This window comes from Saimiri boliviensis, chromosome 2, assembly GCF_048565385.1.
Source record: "Saimiri boliviensis isolate mSaiBol1 chromosome 2, mSaiBol1.pri, whole genome shotgun sequence".
Taxonomy (NCBI): domain Eukaryota; kingdom Metazoa; phylum Chordata; class Mammalia; order Primates; family Cebidae; genus Saimiri; species Saimiri boliviensis.
The window spans coordinates 89606917-89625893 of NC_133450.1; the positions used below are offsets into that span (position 1 = coordinate 89606917).

At 34.5% G+C, this 18977-nt stretch overlaps 1 protein-coding gene across 10 annotated transcripts in view; it reads right to left on the reverse strand.

The window, feature by feature from the left end:
- VPS13C (vacuolar protein sorting 13 homolog C) overlaps positions 1–18977 on the reverse strand; it is a 194741-nt gene that overhangs the window by 94723 nt on the left and 81041 nt on the right. For 6 of the 10 annotated variants that reach the window (XM_074393856.1, XM_074393855.1, XM_074393854.1 and 3 more), the window contains 12 exons: positions 18153–18306; positions 17242–17322; positions 15977–16056; positions 14688–14747; positions 13041–13203; positions 12194–12310; positions 10786–10889; positions 10420–10587; positions 9628–9932; positions 7520–7667; positions 6694–6802; positions 1956–2092 (listed from right to left, as the gene is read on the reverse strand). In XM_074393856.1, the coding sequence (XP_074249957.1) occupies positions 1956–2092; positions 6694–6802; positions 7520–7667; positions 9628–9932; positions 10420–10587; positions 10786–10889; positions 12194–12310; positions 13041–13203; positions 14688–14747; positions 15977–16056; positions 17242–17322; positions 18153–18306 (1626 nt within the window). The remainder of the gene's footprint in view (positions 1–1955; positions 2093–6693; positions 6803–7519; positions 7668–9627; positions 9933–10419; positions 10588–10785; positions 10890–12193; positions 12311–13040; positions 13204–14687; positions 14748–15976; positions 16057–17241; positions 17323–18152; positions 18307–18977) is intronic. The other 4 variants (XM_074393857.1, XM_039468891.2, XM_074393859.1 and 1 more) reach the window with 1 other exon arrangement.

An 18977-nucleotide genomic window follows, 5' to 3' on the forward strand; every position in this document is an offset into this window, starting at 1 on the left:
CAGTATTAACATTTTGAGCTGGTAATTCTTTGTAGTGGGGACTGTCTTATGAATCATACGATACAAGGCAGCATTCCCTGCCTCTACCTACCAGCTGTCATTAGCCATTACCCTCCCAGATAATGCAACAGAAAATGTTTTCAAAGAATGCCAAATATCCAATGCAAACTGCTCCCCTTTAACCCAATCACTGTCTTAAGGAAAGAGAACAACCATAATATACATCACAAATAATACTTAAAATGTCTTACGGGTTTTATATATGTATGTATATATGTTGTATATGTGTGCATGTTAAGTATATCTGCAAATAGAATGATTCATCTATCAATGTTTCAACGACCAAGGCTTAAAAACTTCAGTAACTCCGGTATTAACCAGAAAAACATACAAGTTTAATGTAAAAGAAGTTGGCTTCAAAGCATGTATTTCAGATTCCTAAAACTAGAGCTCATTCCTTTAAAAGTTTGTTTGTTTGTTTATTGACTGATTGTTAGAGACAGGGTCTTGCTCTGTCACCCTGGCTAGAGTGCAGTGGCACAATCAGAGCTCACTGCAGTCTTGACCTCCTGGGCTCAAGCGATCCTCCTGCCTTCCAAGTAGCCAGGAGTAAAGGCACATGCCACCACACCTGAATAATTTAAAAATTTTTTTTTTTTTTTTTTTTGTAGAATGTGGTCTCGTTACATTGCCCAGGCTGGTCTCTAATACCTGGACTCACATGATCCTCCAGTCTTGGCCTCCCAAAGAGCTGAGATTATAGGCATAAGCCATTGCAACCAGCCTATTTAAAAGTTTATTATTTTTAGCTCAGAGAAAAAACATAAGCTCTGATAAAACAGATTTAGAGGAAGTCCTTACAAGTCTCTGTATCCACTATGCTTTCTCACATACTCACACTTTTATGCCTGTTCCTCTCTGGCTTGCTCCCAGACCCTTTCCTGATCCCTTTTCTCAGATAATTTATTTCTCTTTAAAAACTTGATTCAAATATCTCCTCCTCCAGAAAATCTTTACTGAGCCTCTCAGTCTGCTTAAATGCCCCCTCCCTACCATCAGCACCGCAAGCTCCAACAGCATCTTCAGCAAGAGTTTTCGTGAAGTGATTACAAAAATTTTAATAGTTTTCCCACATGAGTTCAGACTCTATACTTTTTGCCTCTATCCTTGTCACAAGACACATACAACAAATATTTGTTGGATGTGTGAGTAAAGAAGAAAATCCATTTCATCTTTTCTCAAGAATATGCAGATGGTAAACATATTAGTAATTTAACTTTTTTAAAAATGCAGGCATATAGTATTTTATTCTATCAAGGGTTTCTAACATTTGAAAAGAATTTCTCTGACACTATTTCCCTTTCCTGCCTTTCTTATATGACATCCAAGGCAAGTGACATTCCAACTATCCTAAAATCATTAAAAAGCATGTTATAGGATGCTGTCATTTTCTCTATGAAATACTGTAGCTCCCAAATGTTTAACAAACTTTTAATATTTAAAACATCACTGCTGAGCCAGGCACTGTGGTTCATATCTGTAATCCTAGCACTTTTGGAGGCCGAGGCAGGCGGATCACAAGGTCAAGAGATCAAAACCATCCTGACCAACATGGTGAAATCCTCTCTCTACTAAAAATACAAAATAAAAATTAGCTGGGCATAGTGGCAGCTGCCTGTAATGGCCAGCTACTCAGGAGGCTGAGGCAGGAGAATCACTTGAACCTGGAAGGCAGTGGTTGCAGTGAGCCAAGATCAAGCCACTGCACTCCAGTCCAGCGACAGAGAAAAACTCTGTCTCAAAAAAAAAAAAAAAAAAAAAAAAATCACTGCTATATGTGAGCAGCCCAAAGATTTTTTTCATCAGTATCAATTAACTACAAGTTTAGTAGAGGTAATTCCAAATATCCAGTACTTTTTCACCTCACTTTACAAAAACAGCTGAAAATTACACACCTCTTTAATTTCAAAATTCAGCAGCATATTAATGATGTCTACAGATCTAATTTCTTCCACTCCAGCTGTTAAAGTATTTTTTGAAGCAGGTACGTCTTGTTGTGATATGGAAATTTCAAGAGGCTCTTTAATTTCACCTGAAATGTTTAAAAGAAATCCATTCACTTTTATTCACACATTTCTTCCACAAATACTTATTGTGGACTTATGTGAGTATTCTGGACCTGATAGAAGCAATTAACATCCACAAATTAGTAACAGTGCTAGCCCTTAGAAAACTCATGGTTTAGTAGAAGAGGCATATACATTTAAAAGACAAACAAGGCCAGGCGCGGTGGCTCACGCCTGTAATACCAGCACTTTGGGAGGGCAAGGGAGGCGGATCACGAGGTCAGGAGATTGAGACCATCCTGGCCAACATGGTGAAATCCCGTCTCTACTAAAAATACAAAAAATAGCGGAGCATAGCGGCACATGCCTGTAGTCCCAGCTACTCCGCAGGCTGAGGCGGAAGAATCTCTTGAACCCAGGAGGCGGAGTTGCCGTGAGCCGAGATTGCGCCACTGCACTCCAACGTGGTGATAGAGTAAGACTCCGTCTCAAAAAAAAAAAAAAAAAAAAAAAAAAGGACAAACAAAATAAGCAGGCCATACCTAATCACAGTAAGTGAACAAATGTTAATAGAGGCTATATAAAATGCACTGGAAGAGTGACATTGTTTTACAGAAGTCAAGAAAGGCTCTTAGAGGAGAGCTAAAGGACCTCCTCACACAGCGGAGACATTACTGGAAAGGAGGAAAACACATGATAGGTTTTGCAAACAGAATGGAGTTCGATATGGTTAAGTCATTAGGGGGATAACAAGAGTTAAGACTAGAAAAGAAAAAAGGGAGCAGGAGGTTACACCACACTAAGAAACAAAAGTAAAGCTATATAATTTTGACGCTGTTTCTGAAATTCGCACACCCTGAAATGCAATAAAATTGCTTTTTAAACTGTAATATAAAAAATATTAACAGCTATCACTTACTAAGTGCTCACCTGTGTGGCAGACACTGTTCTAAGGGCTGTATATATACTTTCCTATTTAATTCTTATGACCTACCTTTGAGGTAAGAACTTTATTGCCCTTATTTTAGAAGTGACCAAATGAGATTCAGACAGATTTAGTCCCTTGCCCAGTGTTGCACAAATGGCAGAGTCCAAATTTGTCAGTCTGATTTTACAGTCTTCACTCTCCACTGTCCCTCAATATCATTAAATAAGTTATTACTATTATTGCAGTTGACGTTATCTTGACCACTGATACAACACACAGGAACCATGTAGTATAAACTATACCAGAATTCCATATAGAAAGTCACTATTGTTAATCATTACCTTTGACAAAGCATTGTATAGGGTAGGGTTTCTTAACTATCGTCTTACTCTAACACTGTTCCAAACATAATGTGAACCAGGGAAAATGATTCTAGCAAATATTTTTGCTTTTAAAAAACAATTCCCAGAATAGGCAAAGATTTTTCAAGTGGAAAAAAAAAAACATTGATCATTTTAACAAACAGTAAATTTAAGCTGATTGAAATTAACAAATTCTATTCATTAAAAGATCCATTAGAAGAGTGAAAGGCCACCAGTCAGAATAGCTATTGGAAAGTCAAAAAAATAACATACGTTGGCCAGGTTGCATAACAAAGGGAATACTTACATACTGTGGGAATGTAAATTAGTTCAGCCACTGTAGAAAGCAGTTTTGAGATTTATCAGAGAACTTAAACCCTTTGACCCAGTACTCCAGTTACTGGGTACATACTCAAATAAAAATACATGATTCTACCAAAAAGACACATACCCCCACCTGTTCATCACAGCATTATTCACAATAGCAAAGACAAGGAATCACCCTAGATGCCAAGTGGCAGTGGGCTGAATAATGAAAATGTGGTACCGCCGGGCGCGGTGGCTCAAGCCTGTAATCCCAGTACTTTGGGAGGCCGAGGCGGGTGGATCACGACGTCAAGAAATCGAGACCGTCCTGGTCAACATGGTGAAGCCCCGTCTCTACTAAAAATACAAAAAATTAGCTGGGCATGGCGGCGCGTGCCTGTAATCCCAGCTACTCAGGAGGCTGAGGCAGGAGAATTGCCTGAACCCAGGAGGCGGAGGTTGCGGTGAGCCGAGGTCGCGCCATTGCACTCCAGCCTGGGTAACAAGAGTGAAACTCCATCTAAAAAAAATAAAGAAAAGAAAAAAAAAAGAAAATGTGGTACCTATACTCCGTGGAACACTACTAGCCACACACAAAAAAATGAAATTATGTCCTTTGCAGCAACATGGATGGAGCTGGAGGCCACTATCCTGAATGAGTAAACCCAGCAACAAAAAACCAAATACCATATGTTCTCACTTGTAAGTGGGAGCTAAACATTAAGTACACATGGACATAAAGATGGCAACAACAGACCCTGGGGACTACTGGGGTTGAGGGAAGGTGGACAGGAAGAGGGCTGAAAAACTACCTGTCAGGTACTATGCTCACTACATGGGTTATGGGATCATTTGTAGATGAAATCTCAGTGACACACAATTTACCCATGTAACAAACCCATACATGGACCCCCTGAACCTAAAATAAAAGTTGGAAAAAAAAAAGTGTGAAAGGCAAACCACAGATAGGGAAAAAGATATTTCTACACAGACATGCATGTAACACATATAACCAACAAAGGGCTCATAATCAGAATTTTAAAACCACATATCAATAAGAAAAAAGGCAAACATCTCAATAAAAATAGCTGTCAATAGGATTAAATGGTTACTTCACTAAAAAGGATATCCAAACGGCCAATAACCATTATGAAAACGTGTTCACCATCACTAGTAATCAAAAAGCAAATAAAATCCATAGTGAGATGCCACTGCATATCTATAGAATGCTAAATGTAAAAAGATTGCCAAAGCCCAGTACTGGAGAGAATGTAAAACAACTGGAACTCTCATACATTGCTGCTAGGAAAGTAAATTAGTGCAATCAGTATGGCACAAGTGACTGAAGCTAAATGTAAATCTCACGTATGACCGAGTAATTCTACTCCTACCTATATATCCAAAAAACAAAGTGTAGATAATTATGTCAAAGACACCAAGTAACATTCATAGCAATTTCATTCATGATAGCTAAAAACTGGAAACAACCTGAATGTCCATCAAAGATAGAATAAAATAAATTTTGATACATTCATATAACTGAATACTGCACAGAAATAAAAAGAACAAACTACTGCTGCAAATCTTGCAAACATAATGCTGAAGAAGCCAAACATCAAAGAGTAAATTCTGTATGATTCCATTTACATGAAATTCAAGAAGCAAAACTAATCTATTACAAGTTAAAATGCTAGTTACCTCTGGGTAGATTTGCAGGCAGGGTGTTTGGTACTGACTGACAAAGGACAAGAGAGAAACCTTTTGGGGTACTGAAAATGTACTATTTGTTGATCATGGTGATTACACAGATGTATCCATACATGAAAAAATTCACTGAATTGTACACTGAATATTTTTACACTTCACTGTATGTACTAAAATACAATAAAATCATTCTTTAATAAAAAATACAATGTGATGCCAGTTTTCACTTAGCATATGGACAAAATTTTTTAAATCTGATAATATTCTGTGTTAGAAAGGTAAAGAAAAACAACCTGGTGGGAGTGCAAAGTTAGTAACGTTCTATGGAGGGTAAACAGCAAGATCTGTCAAAATCTTCAATTAGTCTATTGATTTGCTGACCTAATTGTCAATTAAATTTACATTAATAATTTACATATCTTTTAACTGGTGTTATCCTATAGATATATACATACTTATAAAAGTACGTATGAGGATATTTAATGCGACACGGCGATAATGAAAGTTTAAAAACGTCTACCACTAGGAACTTGCTAAATAAATTAAGATACTTCAACAGAATTTAATACCATGCAACCATTACAAAGAATGAAGGAGATCTATACATATCTACAGATATGGAATAGACACCAAGATACACTGTTAATATTTCTTCAAAAAAGCAAAGTGCATAATAAACACACACATGCATGTATACATACAGGATGATACCATGTTTGAAAAAAACTAAAGATTATACATTTATGTGTATATACATACATTATATATAAATACACACATATATGTATATATGCATATATTACCTTAAAAAATAAGGCTGGGAGTTATTTTGTCTTTAAGTCAAAAGGGCCCCTTTAACTAATAATTTAAATTCGGTTTCCATTTTTACTCCTGTATAATCTTCTCAGTATCTCTGGAAAGTGATAATTTATCAACCATTTCAATTCCTACAGATATTTTACTACCAAGCCTTTTTGAAAAATCAGATACACTATGCTACCATAACCTACTGCCAACTCAGAATGGCTTCTTCTATACATGCAATTTCAATGATACTTCAACAATCTACCATTGATTTGAAGGCCTTCTTTATGGCCTCCTCTTCACTCATGCAACTTGGAAAAAAGTCTGAAACTATAACTGAAAACTTAAGAAAGTCAATCATCTCCAACTATGATTTCATTCAATAGCATCTTGTATATTTTCTTGGTAATATGAACTGTAACTTGTAAACATACATTTGTTTACTTTTTATTTCCTAATTCCCTACTAAACCATAATATAAATAGACACATAAGTATTACGTCACTTACTGTCAGCCTCTTACCTGTCTCTTGTGTCCTTGGTTTCACTTTACACAAGTCTTCAGTACCCTCACCGAGATTTTCTGCTAGTATCCTAAATAAAAGATTAAGATCTTCTTGATTTAGACTAACCTGTAAAATATTATGTTAAAAATTAACTATATTACATTTTTAAATGAAACAACTGTAATACAGAAAATAAATTCCCAGTTGTAACACATGAGGGACAGAATAATCCTAACACTAAAAAGTTACATACAATCAAAACCCACAAGAATTGTATTATTTATTTCATGTTAAAGTTTTTATTTTCAAAGATAATAAGATGTTTACAGAAAAATCAATGTAATTTGTCAGTCAATATTAGCTCCAATGACTTATGTTTACTGAAAGTTAATAATGATCAAAGAAATATTATCTTTTTTTTAAAAGTGACAAATTGGGAAAATGCATAAATTCTACTTTTTAAACAATAACAACTCCAATGAAATAAAAAGGTTGTCTTCAATATAAAAAATAAATATTTTCTTCAATGCTATAATTATCCTAGGGGTACTTAGATATCCCTAAAAATAAAAATGTACATATATAATATGTGAGATAAAGTTAATACATAATTTATATACAGATCTCTACCAATACATATGCATAACAAATTTTAAAGTTAAGAAATCTTAACTAAAGGTTTAATTCTACAGAAAATAGTAATGATCTTGTTGGAAAAAGTCTCATTGAAATTTTTCTTATGCTATTCAGCAAAAAAGTCTATATTTCATTTGGATTTCAACTTTAAAAGTCTTCAGAGTTTAAAATTTCAACAATGAATTTTTTTTTCACTCATATACTTACATTCATTGAATCAAGATGTCCTTTAATTTCCACAACAGGCAGCTTGTGGTACCAAGATGCAGCTATATTCCGATTTATAAAAAAATCCAAGTTAATTGGGTGCAACAGCTGAATATCAGGATGATAGACGCCTGGCTGGATGACTGTCCTGTGAAAAATAGAAATGTTACATATGCATAGATATAGGGAAGAAATGCAACAAATTTAAAAAAGCAAAGTCAAGCAGTTTTTGGCCGTTCTAAATACTGATTTGAAACAGTGTGGCTTGAATATCTTCAAAACTGAATCTATAATTAATCTATAATCCACTAGAAGGGACAAATTAAAAGGTGATATACAATGAACCATTAAGAAAACTTTTTTTAAAAAAAACAGGAGATAGGTGAAAAATGGAATAAGTTTTTAAAAGCAATCCATACAAAGAAATAGAGAAAATCATTACATACAGTTGTTCAGGGATTAATAGGTATGTTGGTGCAGAGACTGAAGAAAATGATGGCAAAGTGAACAAGAGGTGAGCAGTTAGCATTTTCTAAGGCATTTCATAAAGCTCTTCTCTAGGATTATTTTCTGGACTTGCCTTACAGTCATTAATTTTTTATTCTACATAATTAAATCTTCATTGCTGGGGTAGAAAATAATTTTTAAATGTATTATGTACAGATTTCATGTGCCGCCTGGTATGAGCACTTAAGATACAACATAATTTACATAACGTCCCTGCCAAAAATGTACAAGTTCAATCAAACCAGGAGGAATCACTCAGACAAAACCAAATTGAGAGGTAAACGGAACCAGACTGTTTTCTTCAAAACTACAGTAATAGTCATATAGTCATAAAAGACAAAGAAAAGCTCAAGAACTACTCCAAAATAAATTTTTGTCAGTACAGAAATCCTCCTCAGTAATGCAGAATACAAGTATACACTATGGGTGATCCTGAATTGGGTGAAACAGTGGATATTCCTATAATGGAAATTATTATAATGGAACAACTGGTAAAATCTGAATATTGACTGAATTTCAGATTATAGTATTGTATCAATATTAAATTTCTATAATTATATCATGGTTAATGTAAAAGAATGAATATCCTTGTTTATAGGAGACATATGACAAAGTATTTAGAGACAAAGAGTTAAGATGTCTATTCTCAAATGATTTAACAAAAATGTTTTAAATAATATATATATGTATAGACAGATTAAATGAAATATAAACAATTTGTGAACCTAGATGAAGGATATGTAGGTACATTCACAGTACCATTTTTTTCAATTTTTCTATAGGTTTGAAATTTTTGAAAGTAAAAGTTGATTTAAAAACTGTTCTGGCGGCCTGGTGCAGGGGGCTCATGCCTATAATCTCAGCACTTTGGGAGGCCGAAGTGGGCAGATCACCTGAGGTCAGGAGTTTGAGACTAGCCTAGCCAACATGGAGAAACCCCATTTCTACCAAAAAAAAAAAAATACAAAAAATTGAGCCAGGTGTGGTGGTTCGTGCCTATATTCCCAGATACTCAAAAGGCTGAAGCAGGAGAATTGCTTGAATCCGGGAGGCGGAGGTTGCAGAGAGCTGAGATTGCGTCACTGCACTCTAGCCTGAGCAGCACAGCGAGACTTCGTCTCAAAAAAAAACAAAATAAAAAACTGTTCTGGACCAGGCATGGTGGCTCACACCTGTAATCCCAGCATTTTCGGGGGCCAAAGCATGTGCACCACCTGAGGTCAGGAGTTCAAGACAAGCGCGGCCAACATGGTGAAACCCCATTTCTATCAAAAATACAAAATTTAGCCAGGTATGGTGGCACATGCCCATAGTCTCAGCTACTAAGGAGGCTGAGGCAGGAAAATCGCTTAAACCCAGGAGGGAGAGGTTCCAGTGAGCCAAGACCACGCCACTAAACTCCAGCCTGGGTGACAGAGCAAGACTCCATCTCAAAACACACACAGACACACACAGACACACACACACAAAAGTAAAAGAAAATCTGTGTAAGTGAAGAGTTCATTTGAACAAACTGTGTTGGGTAAGAATTTCAATGGTCATAAAATTTCATGGAAATCATGAACATAATGTTTAAATCCATAATTATTGAAAAAGCATACCTAGAAAGTGTAAGCTTTGTTAGCTGCACATCCAACCTATCAATTACTGGAGGATTTACGTAGTCTTCATCAGATACCAGACTAAACTGATTCTGAACTCTGATTAACCCAAGATCTACCACAACTGCATTGGTAGAAATGGAAGACTGTGGGATGACTATAACTGGTGCTTTCAAATCAATATTGATGGAAACACGAAAACTCCTCTGGGCAAGATCTTTCACACTTGTGGCAGCCTTTTCTGCAGCCTGAGCAGTGGCAGCACTCAGAGACTCTTTGGCTGTCTGGAAATTATTCAGGAAGTTCTGTGGACACAAAGTATAAAAAGAGAAATTCAAAGAGAATACAGGCACATCAATAATAACACAATCTTGTTTTCATACATGTAGTAACTTTTTTCCCCCAATATTTAACTTTCATTTGAGCCCTCCTTTCCTTGTGGTAGTAAGAAATTACCGATAATCCATCTAGAGCTATGAGCTGCCTGAAATGAGTTAATGTTACGTGGTTAAGAAACACAGAAAGAATTTTTTTTCCAATAATTTTTGTACTAAAGAATTTGGCTTCATTATATTATAGTAAAACTAATTTGTTCTAGACAAAAATCATTAAATGATTCAGATTTCAACTGTTAAGTGGGAGTTTTAATCTCTACATTCATGCATAAATACCATCTATAATTAAAATAATGCCCACCCTAAAATCCAAGATTTATAACATTTGCCATCATAATTATTAGACTTTTAAAAGTATTTCAAAGTTGAAAAATCCATATACAAATAACAATTTTACCAGAAGTGACATAAGGAATTTATGAAGATAGACGATCTGAATGCAGCCAACATTCAGTGATAGCACACCATCCACTTTGGACATATCAGTATACAAATCCCCCTCAGTAGCATCTGGATACCAATCCAAATTAAAACGAAAAACTTCATTTCCCATTATTGACACAGCCTGAAAAACAGAGACATGAATGTACTCTCATCCAGAAAGATAATGACAAAATTTTAGAAAAGGCTTTATATTTGTAATATTTATAAAAACATTTTTCTATTGAAGTTTATTTTATTAATGTTTTTAAAATAAAATATACTTTACAATAGAATTTCATATTCAGCCATTAAAGAATATTAACTTTTTACAATCACTTACTTTCTTATGAACTGTCTTCGGATCAACATCTATAACAATAATATTTTCCAGTCTGGCAAAAAGTGACTGCTTTCTTGACTGAAGAGAAAGGGAGGAATCCAGGCCTGAAAAAAGAGTGTACTATAATTTCTACATACCTACCATATATAAGATCTTTATTTCCATTAAATTATATGATTTTACTTTGGGGTGACTTTTAAATTTAGCAATGTTTCAACTCCCAATGGATGAATAAGTTGCAATATTAAAGTTTTTGGTTTTATAAACACCAAAATCTATAAATTCATTAAACAATTATCTGAATTTTCAAACCAGGGAAGAAACACATCTAGTACAAATAGATTATCTCAGGATTTAAGAAAATATCCTTTATACTTTATATCCAATCATTTACATGGAAACTATAAGTTTCACAAATCAAATTCAGACTAGTAGATGCATTGCCAGTTTGGAAAGGACAAAAGGAAAAAAAAAACTAGTTTTGCAGTTTTTAAGTTCTTAAAAATTTTCATTAAACATATTAAACGTATTCTGGTTTTTGTTTTTGTTTTTTTGAGATGGAGTTTCACCCTTGTTGCCCAGCTGGAGATTGCAATGGCGCAATCTCAGCTCACTACAACATCCGTCTCCCAGGTTTAAGCGATTCTCCTGCCTTAGCCTCCCGAGTAGCTGGATTACAGGTATGCGCTACCACGTCAGGCTAATTTTTTGTATTTTTAGTAGAGACGGGGTTCCTCCATGTTGGTCAGGCTGGTCTCCAACTCCCGAATTCAGGTGATCTGCCTGCCTCAGCCTCCCAAAGTGCTGGGATTACAGGCGTGAGCCACCACCCCCAGCCACCTATTAAACATATTCTTTATCTTTACCAGATCACAACAAGCTAGTAAAGGTAAGACAGAGGAAAAGCTAGATGAGTTTTGGCAACTTTTATCTAAAAGAACATAATGTGCTCACAGATATTGTCATTCATTATAAGACTGCTTTTCATAAGGAAAGATAAACACAAATATGTAATTATGTTATATATAAAAATCACATAAACGTAAAAAAATATTAAAAAGTAAAGTTATTATAAAGCATGTCCATAGACCGTCACCTAAAATCTAGACTGACATTTCTCCTAGCTCAACAGCATTTCTACATTGACATCAGTATCCCTTTTCCACTTCCTAGATAACTCTCAGGAAGATCCCAAACACCAGGATATGTGTAAAGTTCAATAGGGATGGTCAGATTCTGACCAGTATCTGTATCCCAAAGAGAAGAAAGCATACAATCCAATTATGTCTCTCCAGCTTTCACAGCTCAGAGCCCTTTATTTGTACATTCGTTAGCACTGCAAAGAAAAAAAAAAAGAAGAAGAAAAAGCTTCTCTCTTCACAATTTTTAATACCGTGTGAACTTTTACCTTGAATCTTGATTTCCGCGATATTGTTCTTTTCATTGCAAACAACGATACAGAAGGCATTCAACTTAGCAAATAGCCTGAAGCCAATAATGTCAGTATCTTTGGAGGATACAATCACTGGAAATAAAACAAAGCACTCTATCACATAGTGAAATTCTAGTCATCTACACTCTATTAAGGTTTATTCCCTATATTAAGTGAACCACTGTTACGTTAAAAAAAAATTTTAACATTCTCCAACTGTTAAAGATTCAAATAATTTTTTTTGCTTCATATATTCTGTAAAGTTTGCATTTTTAATAGTGATTTAAAAGCAAGAAAAAAAAAAAAAACTAAAATAAATAAGGACACTGAACTTCAGAGAAGTTAAATAATGTGTCCCAAGTTTACACGGTTGAAGTTGGAAAATCAGGATCTGAACTGTGTTCTTCCTTATCCAAAATCTGGGTTCTTGGCCAATTAGATGCCACTCCTCAGCCCTTCCCTACCTTTGTTGTCTGAATCTTAATTTCCTTATGTGTAAAATGGAAAGAAAGACTAACTCTTTATAAAGCCTCTTCAGGAGCCACTGAGAGAGGAGGAAGAGCTCAGTATAAATACAGATCTTTTCCCCCTATTACCTACCTAAAGGCATCCTATATCACCACCAAAATAAGAACAAACATTTTTTAAAACAGCAGTATTGATTATATTTGCCTTATATATCAGTTGCTTGCATATAATTTAATTTGAAGAAAAGGGGAAAATGGTAATTAAATGACTGAGTCAGATAATCTCTAGTATTCCTCATTTAGCTGTAGAATTTGAAAACCCTTGCTAACAAAAAACAAAAATGTATTTTTCATACCTTTTGGCAGAGTTGAATTTTTTTGCTGTTTTTCAGTTGAAATTTGTACCTCCTTGGCAACACTCATGCTTTGATCATCTGATGGAACAATGGTTGTAAGGTAATTAATAGAAGAGAGAAGAGCTTGTGTTTGTAGTAACAGATGTAAAGATGAAAAGGCCACCTAAAAATGTTTTAAAGAAAAAATTAGTTTTCCACAGCCAGTTATAACCTGCAGTCTCCAGAACAGACCCAAAAGATTCTCAGCTGGGTCTGCATCATTGCTTTCCACCATTTAGAAGGAACAGTGAAGAGAGGAAGATCACAATCCCCTTTAACAGGGAAAATATAGAGAAAAATTACACTTGTATACTACAGGGGTACATCAGAATATTACAGTAACCTAATTACTCCATTTACCAAGCATAATGGTCATGAAATCTATACTCTGCTTCACATGGCCATCCTGATATTCAACATATAAATAGCTTTTTAAATCTTCAATAGATAATTATGATTATATAAAATTACAAGTCAAAAGATAAAATCCCAGAACCACCATGTGCTACTACTATGTCTAGAAATGATTTCAAAGGTGGCATCCATGAGATTTAAATATAAAAAGGACAATTATGAGTGAGTTACTAAGTGATCTCCTCAAATCACAATAATGGTCCTATCATTTAAAAGGAAACACAATATATAACTTACAGGGAAAAGGTACTACACTTGTTAAAACAACTGCTTTCAAGAATGGGTAGTTTTCTAATAGCAAATTAATATAAAATTTAAAACTCTGTTTTAAATAAGAATTTCTTTTCATTTTCTCCTAACACTAAATGGATATAAAAACAATAAAAGCTTCACAATATTAAAACATATATTCTTCTACCTCTCAAAAAAGTGTGAGCTAACACTCAGCTCTTTCATTTTAACTCTCTTTTGAGCTTCACTCTGTTGCCCAGAATGGAGTGCAGTGGGCCGATCTCAGCTCACTGCAATCTCCGCCTCCCCAGTTCAAGATTATTCTGCTTCAGACTACAAAGCAGCTGGGATTACAGGCACCCACCACCACACCTGGCTAATTTTTTTGTAAGTTTAGTAGAGACGGGATTTCACCACGTTAGCCAGGCTGGTTTTGAACTCCTGACCGCAAGTGATCCACTTGCCTAGGCCTCCCAAGGTGCTGAGATTACAAGCATGAGCCACCACGCCCAGCTTCATTTTAACATTTTAATGTTACCCATAAGCACATTTTGCTCCTCTTACTCTAAACTACTACATAAGTAGTATAGCTTCAAAAGTGCTCAACATCTCTCCTTATATTTAATACACTTTTCCACCTGTACATCAAACAATGGTATATAGTTTGGCTACTTTAGAAACCTTTAGTTCTTTGTACATCGAAGTTCCTTTGCCTATAGCATTTCCTAATTTAGAAATAATACTGAAATTTTAAGGATGTTAGGATGTGATATAATAAAAGAACAGCTTTAGTAAACTGAATCATAAACACAGAGCATGGTATCGATGAGGTTATTTATAACTCATATCGATCCTTGACTATGCCATGAAATTACCCAGTCAATACTCCTCAAGAGATACTAGAGAGACTTCAAGAGTAGGTTATTTTCAAACAGGATAAATTCCTTTAACAGAATTTCTTACCTTAACTGTTTGTTCAGTTTTTCCAAAAGCAGTTTGAAAACTAGGTCCATTCTTATCAGCCTGAAAAAAGAAACAATAGTTCTAAAGAAGGAACTAAGATCAAAGTAAAGAAATCACTTATTTATGATTTCTAGTTAATTTATAGTTAGTTATAAATATATTTTACATACATTCATTGTATATTTAATTTTATTGTCATTATTTTAAAGTTACATCCAAATAACATATTTATTATAATAGTGCAAATGTGTTCTCCTCTTCAAACGTGGGAGAACATTCACTTCTGTCAAACTGTAGCCAGGAATCAGAATGATAAACTCTGAAGGTTGTGAGGTATAAAGGTAACATAGCCCATCTATCACCTAATGCTTAAATCCCTCCATAAAGTCTTTAGCAAGTCCATTTTTTTTATATCTCCAGTAAAAGAAACCTTGTTTCTTTACAAATCTAATCTTTAGAAATCTTAACGAGGCCTTCACACCGAGTCAAAAATCTATCTCCCATCATAACTAATCATTGGTCCTCGTTCTGTCCCTTGGGAACATAAACAAACTCAAACTCAAAAGATTTACCTCCCGTGAGAAGTTTTCTGGCCTTGCCAATTTCCCTTGCCCCTCTGTTCTAATAATGCTTTGTGCTTTTCTTTATTAGAGAATCAATCACATTATATTCTAATGATTATTTACTTGTGTATCTCCCTACTAGTCTATAATTTCCTTGAGAACAGGGAATGTTTTTCATCTCTGTATCCCAAGCGCCTAACAGTATAGATATCCAATAACACATGCAGAGATAGTCAATAAATAGCTGTTGACTGATTAAACAAATCAACGAATCTTGAATATCTTGAATGCAGCTATATACCATTAGTTCCTTTCGTGTTGCTCATAGGAAATATTTCTGTGGCCCTTCCTATTCCTGGCATTTCTCTTCTGAACCCAATTTAATATGACTTTATCCTTTTTCATGCAGGATACTCAGCCAAAGGTCACCTATATATGACCTATAATCAGTATAGACATGTGAGTATGCCCTCGAAGACAAATGGTACCTACTTCATCCCAGGTTTCCATCTTTGGGGATAAGAAGTTCAGTGACTTTGTGTAATAATAGCCCTGTACTTAACTGAAAGAGAAAGAAGGTGTACAAATGAAAAAAGAAACAGATTTCCCTATAATTAAAAACTGTGATACACATCCAGAGCCATTCGTTTTTTACTGTCATATTTTTCCTTCCAGAAACATAGTTTGGAATATACAATACATATATAATCATTCTATGGTCCCTACCTTAACATATTCCACTTTCAAAAGATCTAATCCAGGCTTGTCAGAAGAGCTAATCAAGTGAAGGGGCTTCTTTTTGGATCCTAGATTAAAGAAACAGGAAAAAAAATATGTTTCAAATAAATTGCTCTTTTGTAATTTGAAACTTTTTAGACTTTTTAAAAATTTGTTAATTAAGCTTTACAAGAAAATCTTTGCATGTTGTCAGTTATTAAATACTAAGGCCATCACTGCTGATGAAATTAATGAACACAAATAGTTGTCTCTGACATCTTGGTTAAAAACATGCATATTTATTTTCACCTGATCTCACAAGTGTCTTCTAAAATTCTGACAAATTATTTTACTTCTATTATAGAAATTAAAATAATTTCCTTTTGTTTAAAGTGTGAGAGGTGACTTAAAAGAGAAAAATTTTTGTCTTTGTCTTTTTTTCTTAAGAGAGAACTGTTAAACTCCTTTTTAACTTAAAAACAGCAGGTACTACTACATGTCCTTTATATTCTTAGGTAGATGTACCAAGGAACTGCCTCCAAAAGCTTTGGAGGGAGAAGTAACTTGTCCACCATTTTATCCATCTTTTATTATTTGCAATTCTTTAAGCCTTGCTTCTGAGACATCTTAAAATTTTCCCTTGACTTCCAAGGGCATAACCTTCACTAAAGGAAAAAATAGCCTAGAAAATGTATTATTTATATTTTTCCCTCAAGACAATAATGCAAACTTTGTATTAACACAGTGCCTATAGAAATTACAAACACATAAAATATTTTTCTTCTAAGCGGAGATTTTAGTTTCAGCTATTTAAAAAAATTATAAAACATAGGTCTTTATACAGTCAGCCTTCTGTATCGATGGATTCCAATCCATAGTTCAAACCAATTTCAGCCTGAAATATTTTTTAAAAATTAAAAACAATAAAAAATTAAAAACACAAAAATATCTAAAACTAATATGGTACAACAACCATTTACATAGCATTTACATTGTATTAGGTATTAGAAATATAGAGATATTTAAAGTATATGGAAAGATATGCATGGGCTATGTGAAATGCCGGAGCCAGGCATGGTGGCATGGTGGCTCACGCCTGTAATCCCGGTGCTTTGGGCGGCCGAGGCGGGGAGATCACCTGAGGTCGGGAGTTTAAGACCAGCCTGACCAACATGGAGAAACCCCATCTCTACTATAAAAATGCAAAATTAGCTGGACGTCACAGCGCATGCCTGTAATTCCAGCTACTTGAGATGCTGAAGCAGGAGAATCACCTGAACCCAGGAGGCAGAGGTTGCGGTAAGCCGAGATCATGCCATTGCACTCCAGCGTGGGCAACAAGAGTGAAACTCCATCTTAAAAAAAAAATAAAAATAAATAAATAAATAAATAAAAGAAAATACAATGCCATTTTATATAAGGAACTTGAGCACCATGGACTTTGGTACCCACAGAGGTCCCAGAATCAATGCCCCACAGATACCAAGGGATGATGGTATTTGACCAAAGCTTTAGGCAAATGTTAGGGAATTTTAATTATTGAAGATCTGTCCATTCCTACATGCCTCAAATACCTGAGAACACAACATATACACGGAAATGAATAAACTATCAGAGTTTCTGAAAGAACTAACTTTATATCCTACCATTTTTATTTTTATAACTTGGTGTTTCTTGTGGTAAATGAGTACTATTTAAAAGAAAGAACAAGGCCTTCAATATCTTAAGACCAGACTCTAAGTTTTGTCATTCATGAAATACATGATATTAAGTAAGCTGCTTAATCTTTATTTAGCCGTTATCTGTTTATAAAATGAGAATAATATTCCCAGTATCAAGGAGATTTTTACAGACTATCTGAAGCAATAGGTAATATTAATTAAAAGCACAGACCCTAGGGCCAGATTTCCCGGGTTTTAATCATAATTCAGTCACTTACTAGTTCTGTGATGATGACAAATTATATTAATATAAACTGTCTATGCCTTAGTTTACTTACATGTAAACCATAGACAATAACACTGCCTACCCCATAGCACTGATATAAGGATTAAATAAGTTATTGCTTGTAAAATGCTTAGAACCATACAGATATTATCTATTATAAATACTATATAAAGTGTTTCACATACTTATAAGAGCTATCTTTATTACAGGCTACTATTTCTATTTTTATGGCTATTACCTTCAATTTCATAATAATCCAAGCTGATTTTCTTTAAATAAGATACTGCAGTTAGGTCAAATGTTCTCACTGTAGCTTCTGTTCCTAACTGAGTAACATTAAATACTAGAATTGTATCTTCTTCTTTCTGTTGTTTAGTAAACTCCAAAATCACCTAAAAGAATTAGTAGAGCCAATTAAAAGTTGATAAGGAGTCTGAATCATACTTAAAATAATGAAAACAAAATCTTTCTCCATACACATCACCATATGAATAGTAGTCACTTTGTTCATATCCTTCCATGACCATAGCTATTTAATATAATTCGAAATTACCAAACGAAATTCTATTCTTGAGGATATATTTATAAAAAATCATAACAATTTAACTCCATTGTTTATTTTTTCCAATTTAGTATAAAGAAGAATGTATAAATCCTTAATATGATTTTCTTAAACCTATAATTCAAAGCAAAAATCATGTTTAGTAATTTTTATTAGTAATTTTTTATGGGGATTTTTTTTAATTCCCATTAAAGTGAAAGTAAGACAAGATGTTCACTATCATACTATTATATAAGTTAACTCTGGAAATGATAGCCTGTATAAAAAAAAGTGGTAATTTTTCAAAGATGTAAGTGATTTTGCTACTCTAATCAAAGGTGTAGACCTTTGTCCCCACCCTTTGAATATGGGCAGGGTTGTGAATGCTTAAATAATTAGAGTGAAAGGAACTGATACTATAAGGACTTCTGGTGTCAAAAAAGACCATGAAAACCCCACTTGGGAAGACTCATACTGGGGGAAGCCAGCCACCATGTAAAAAGTTTAGCTACTCAGACTGTC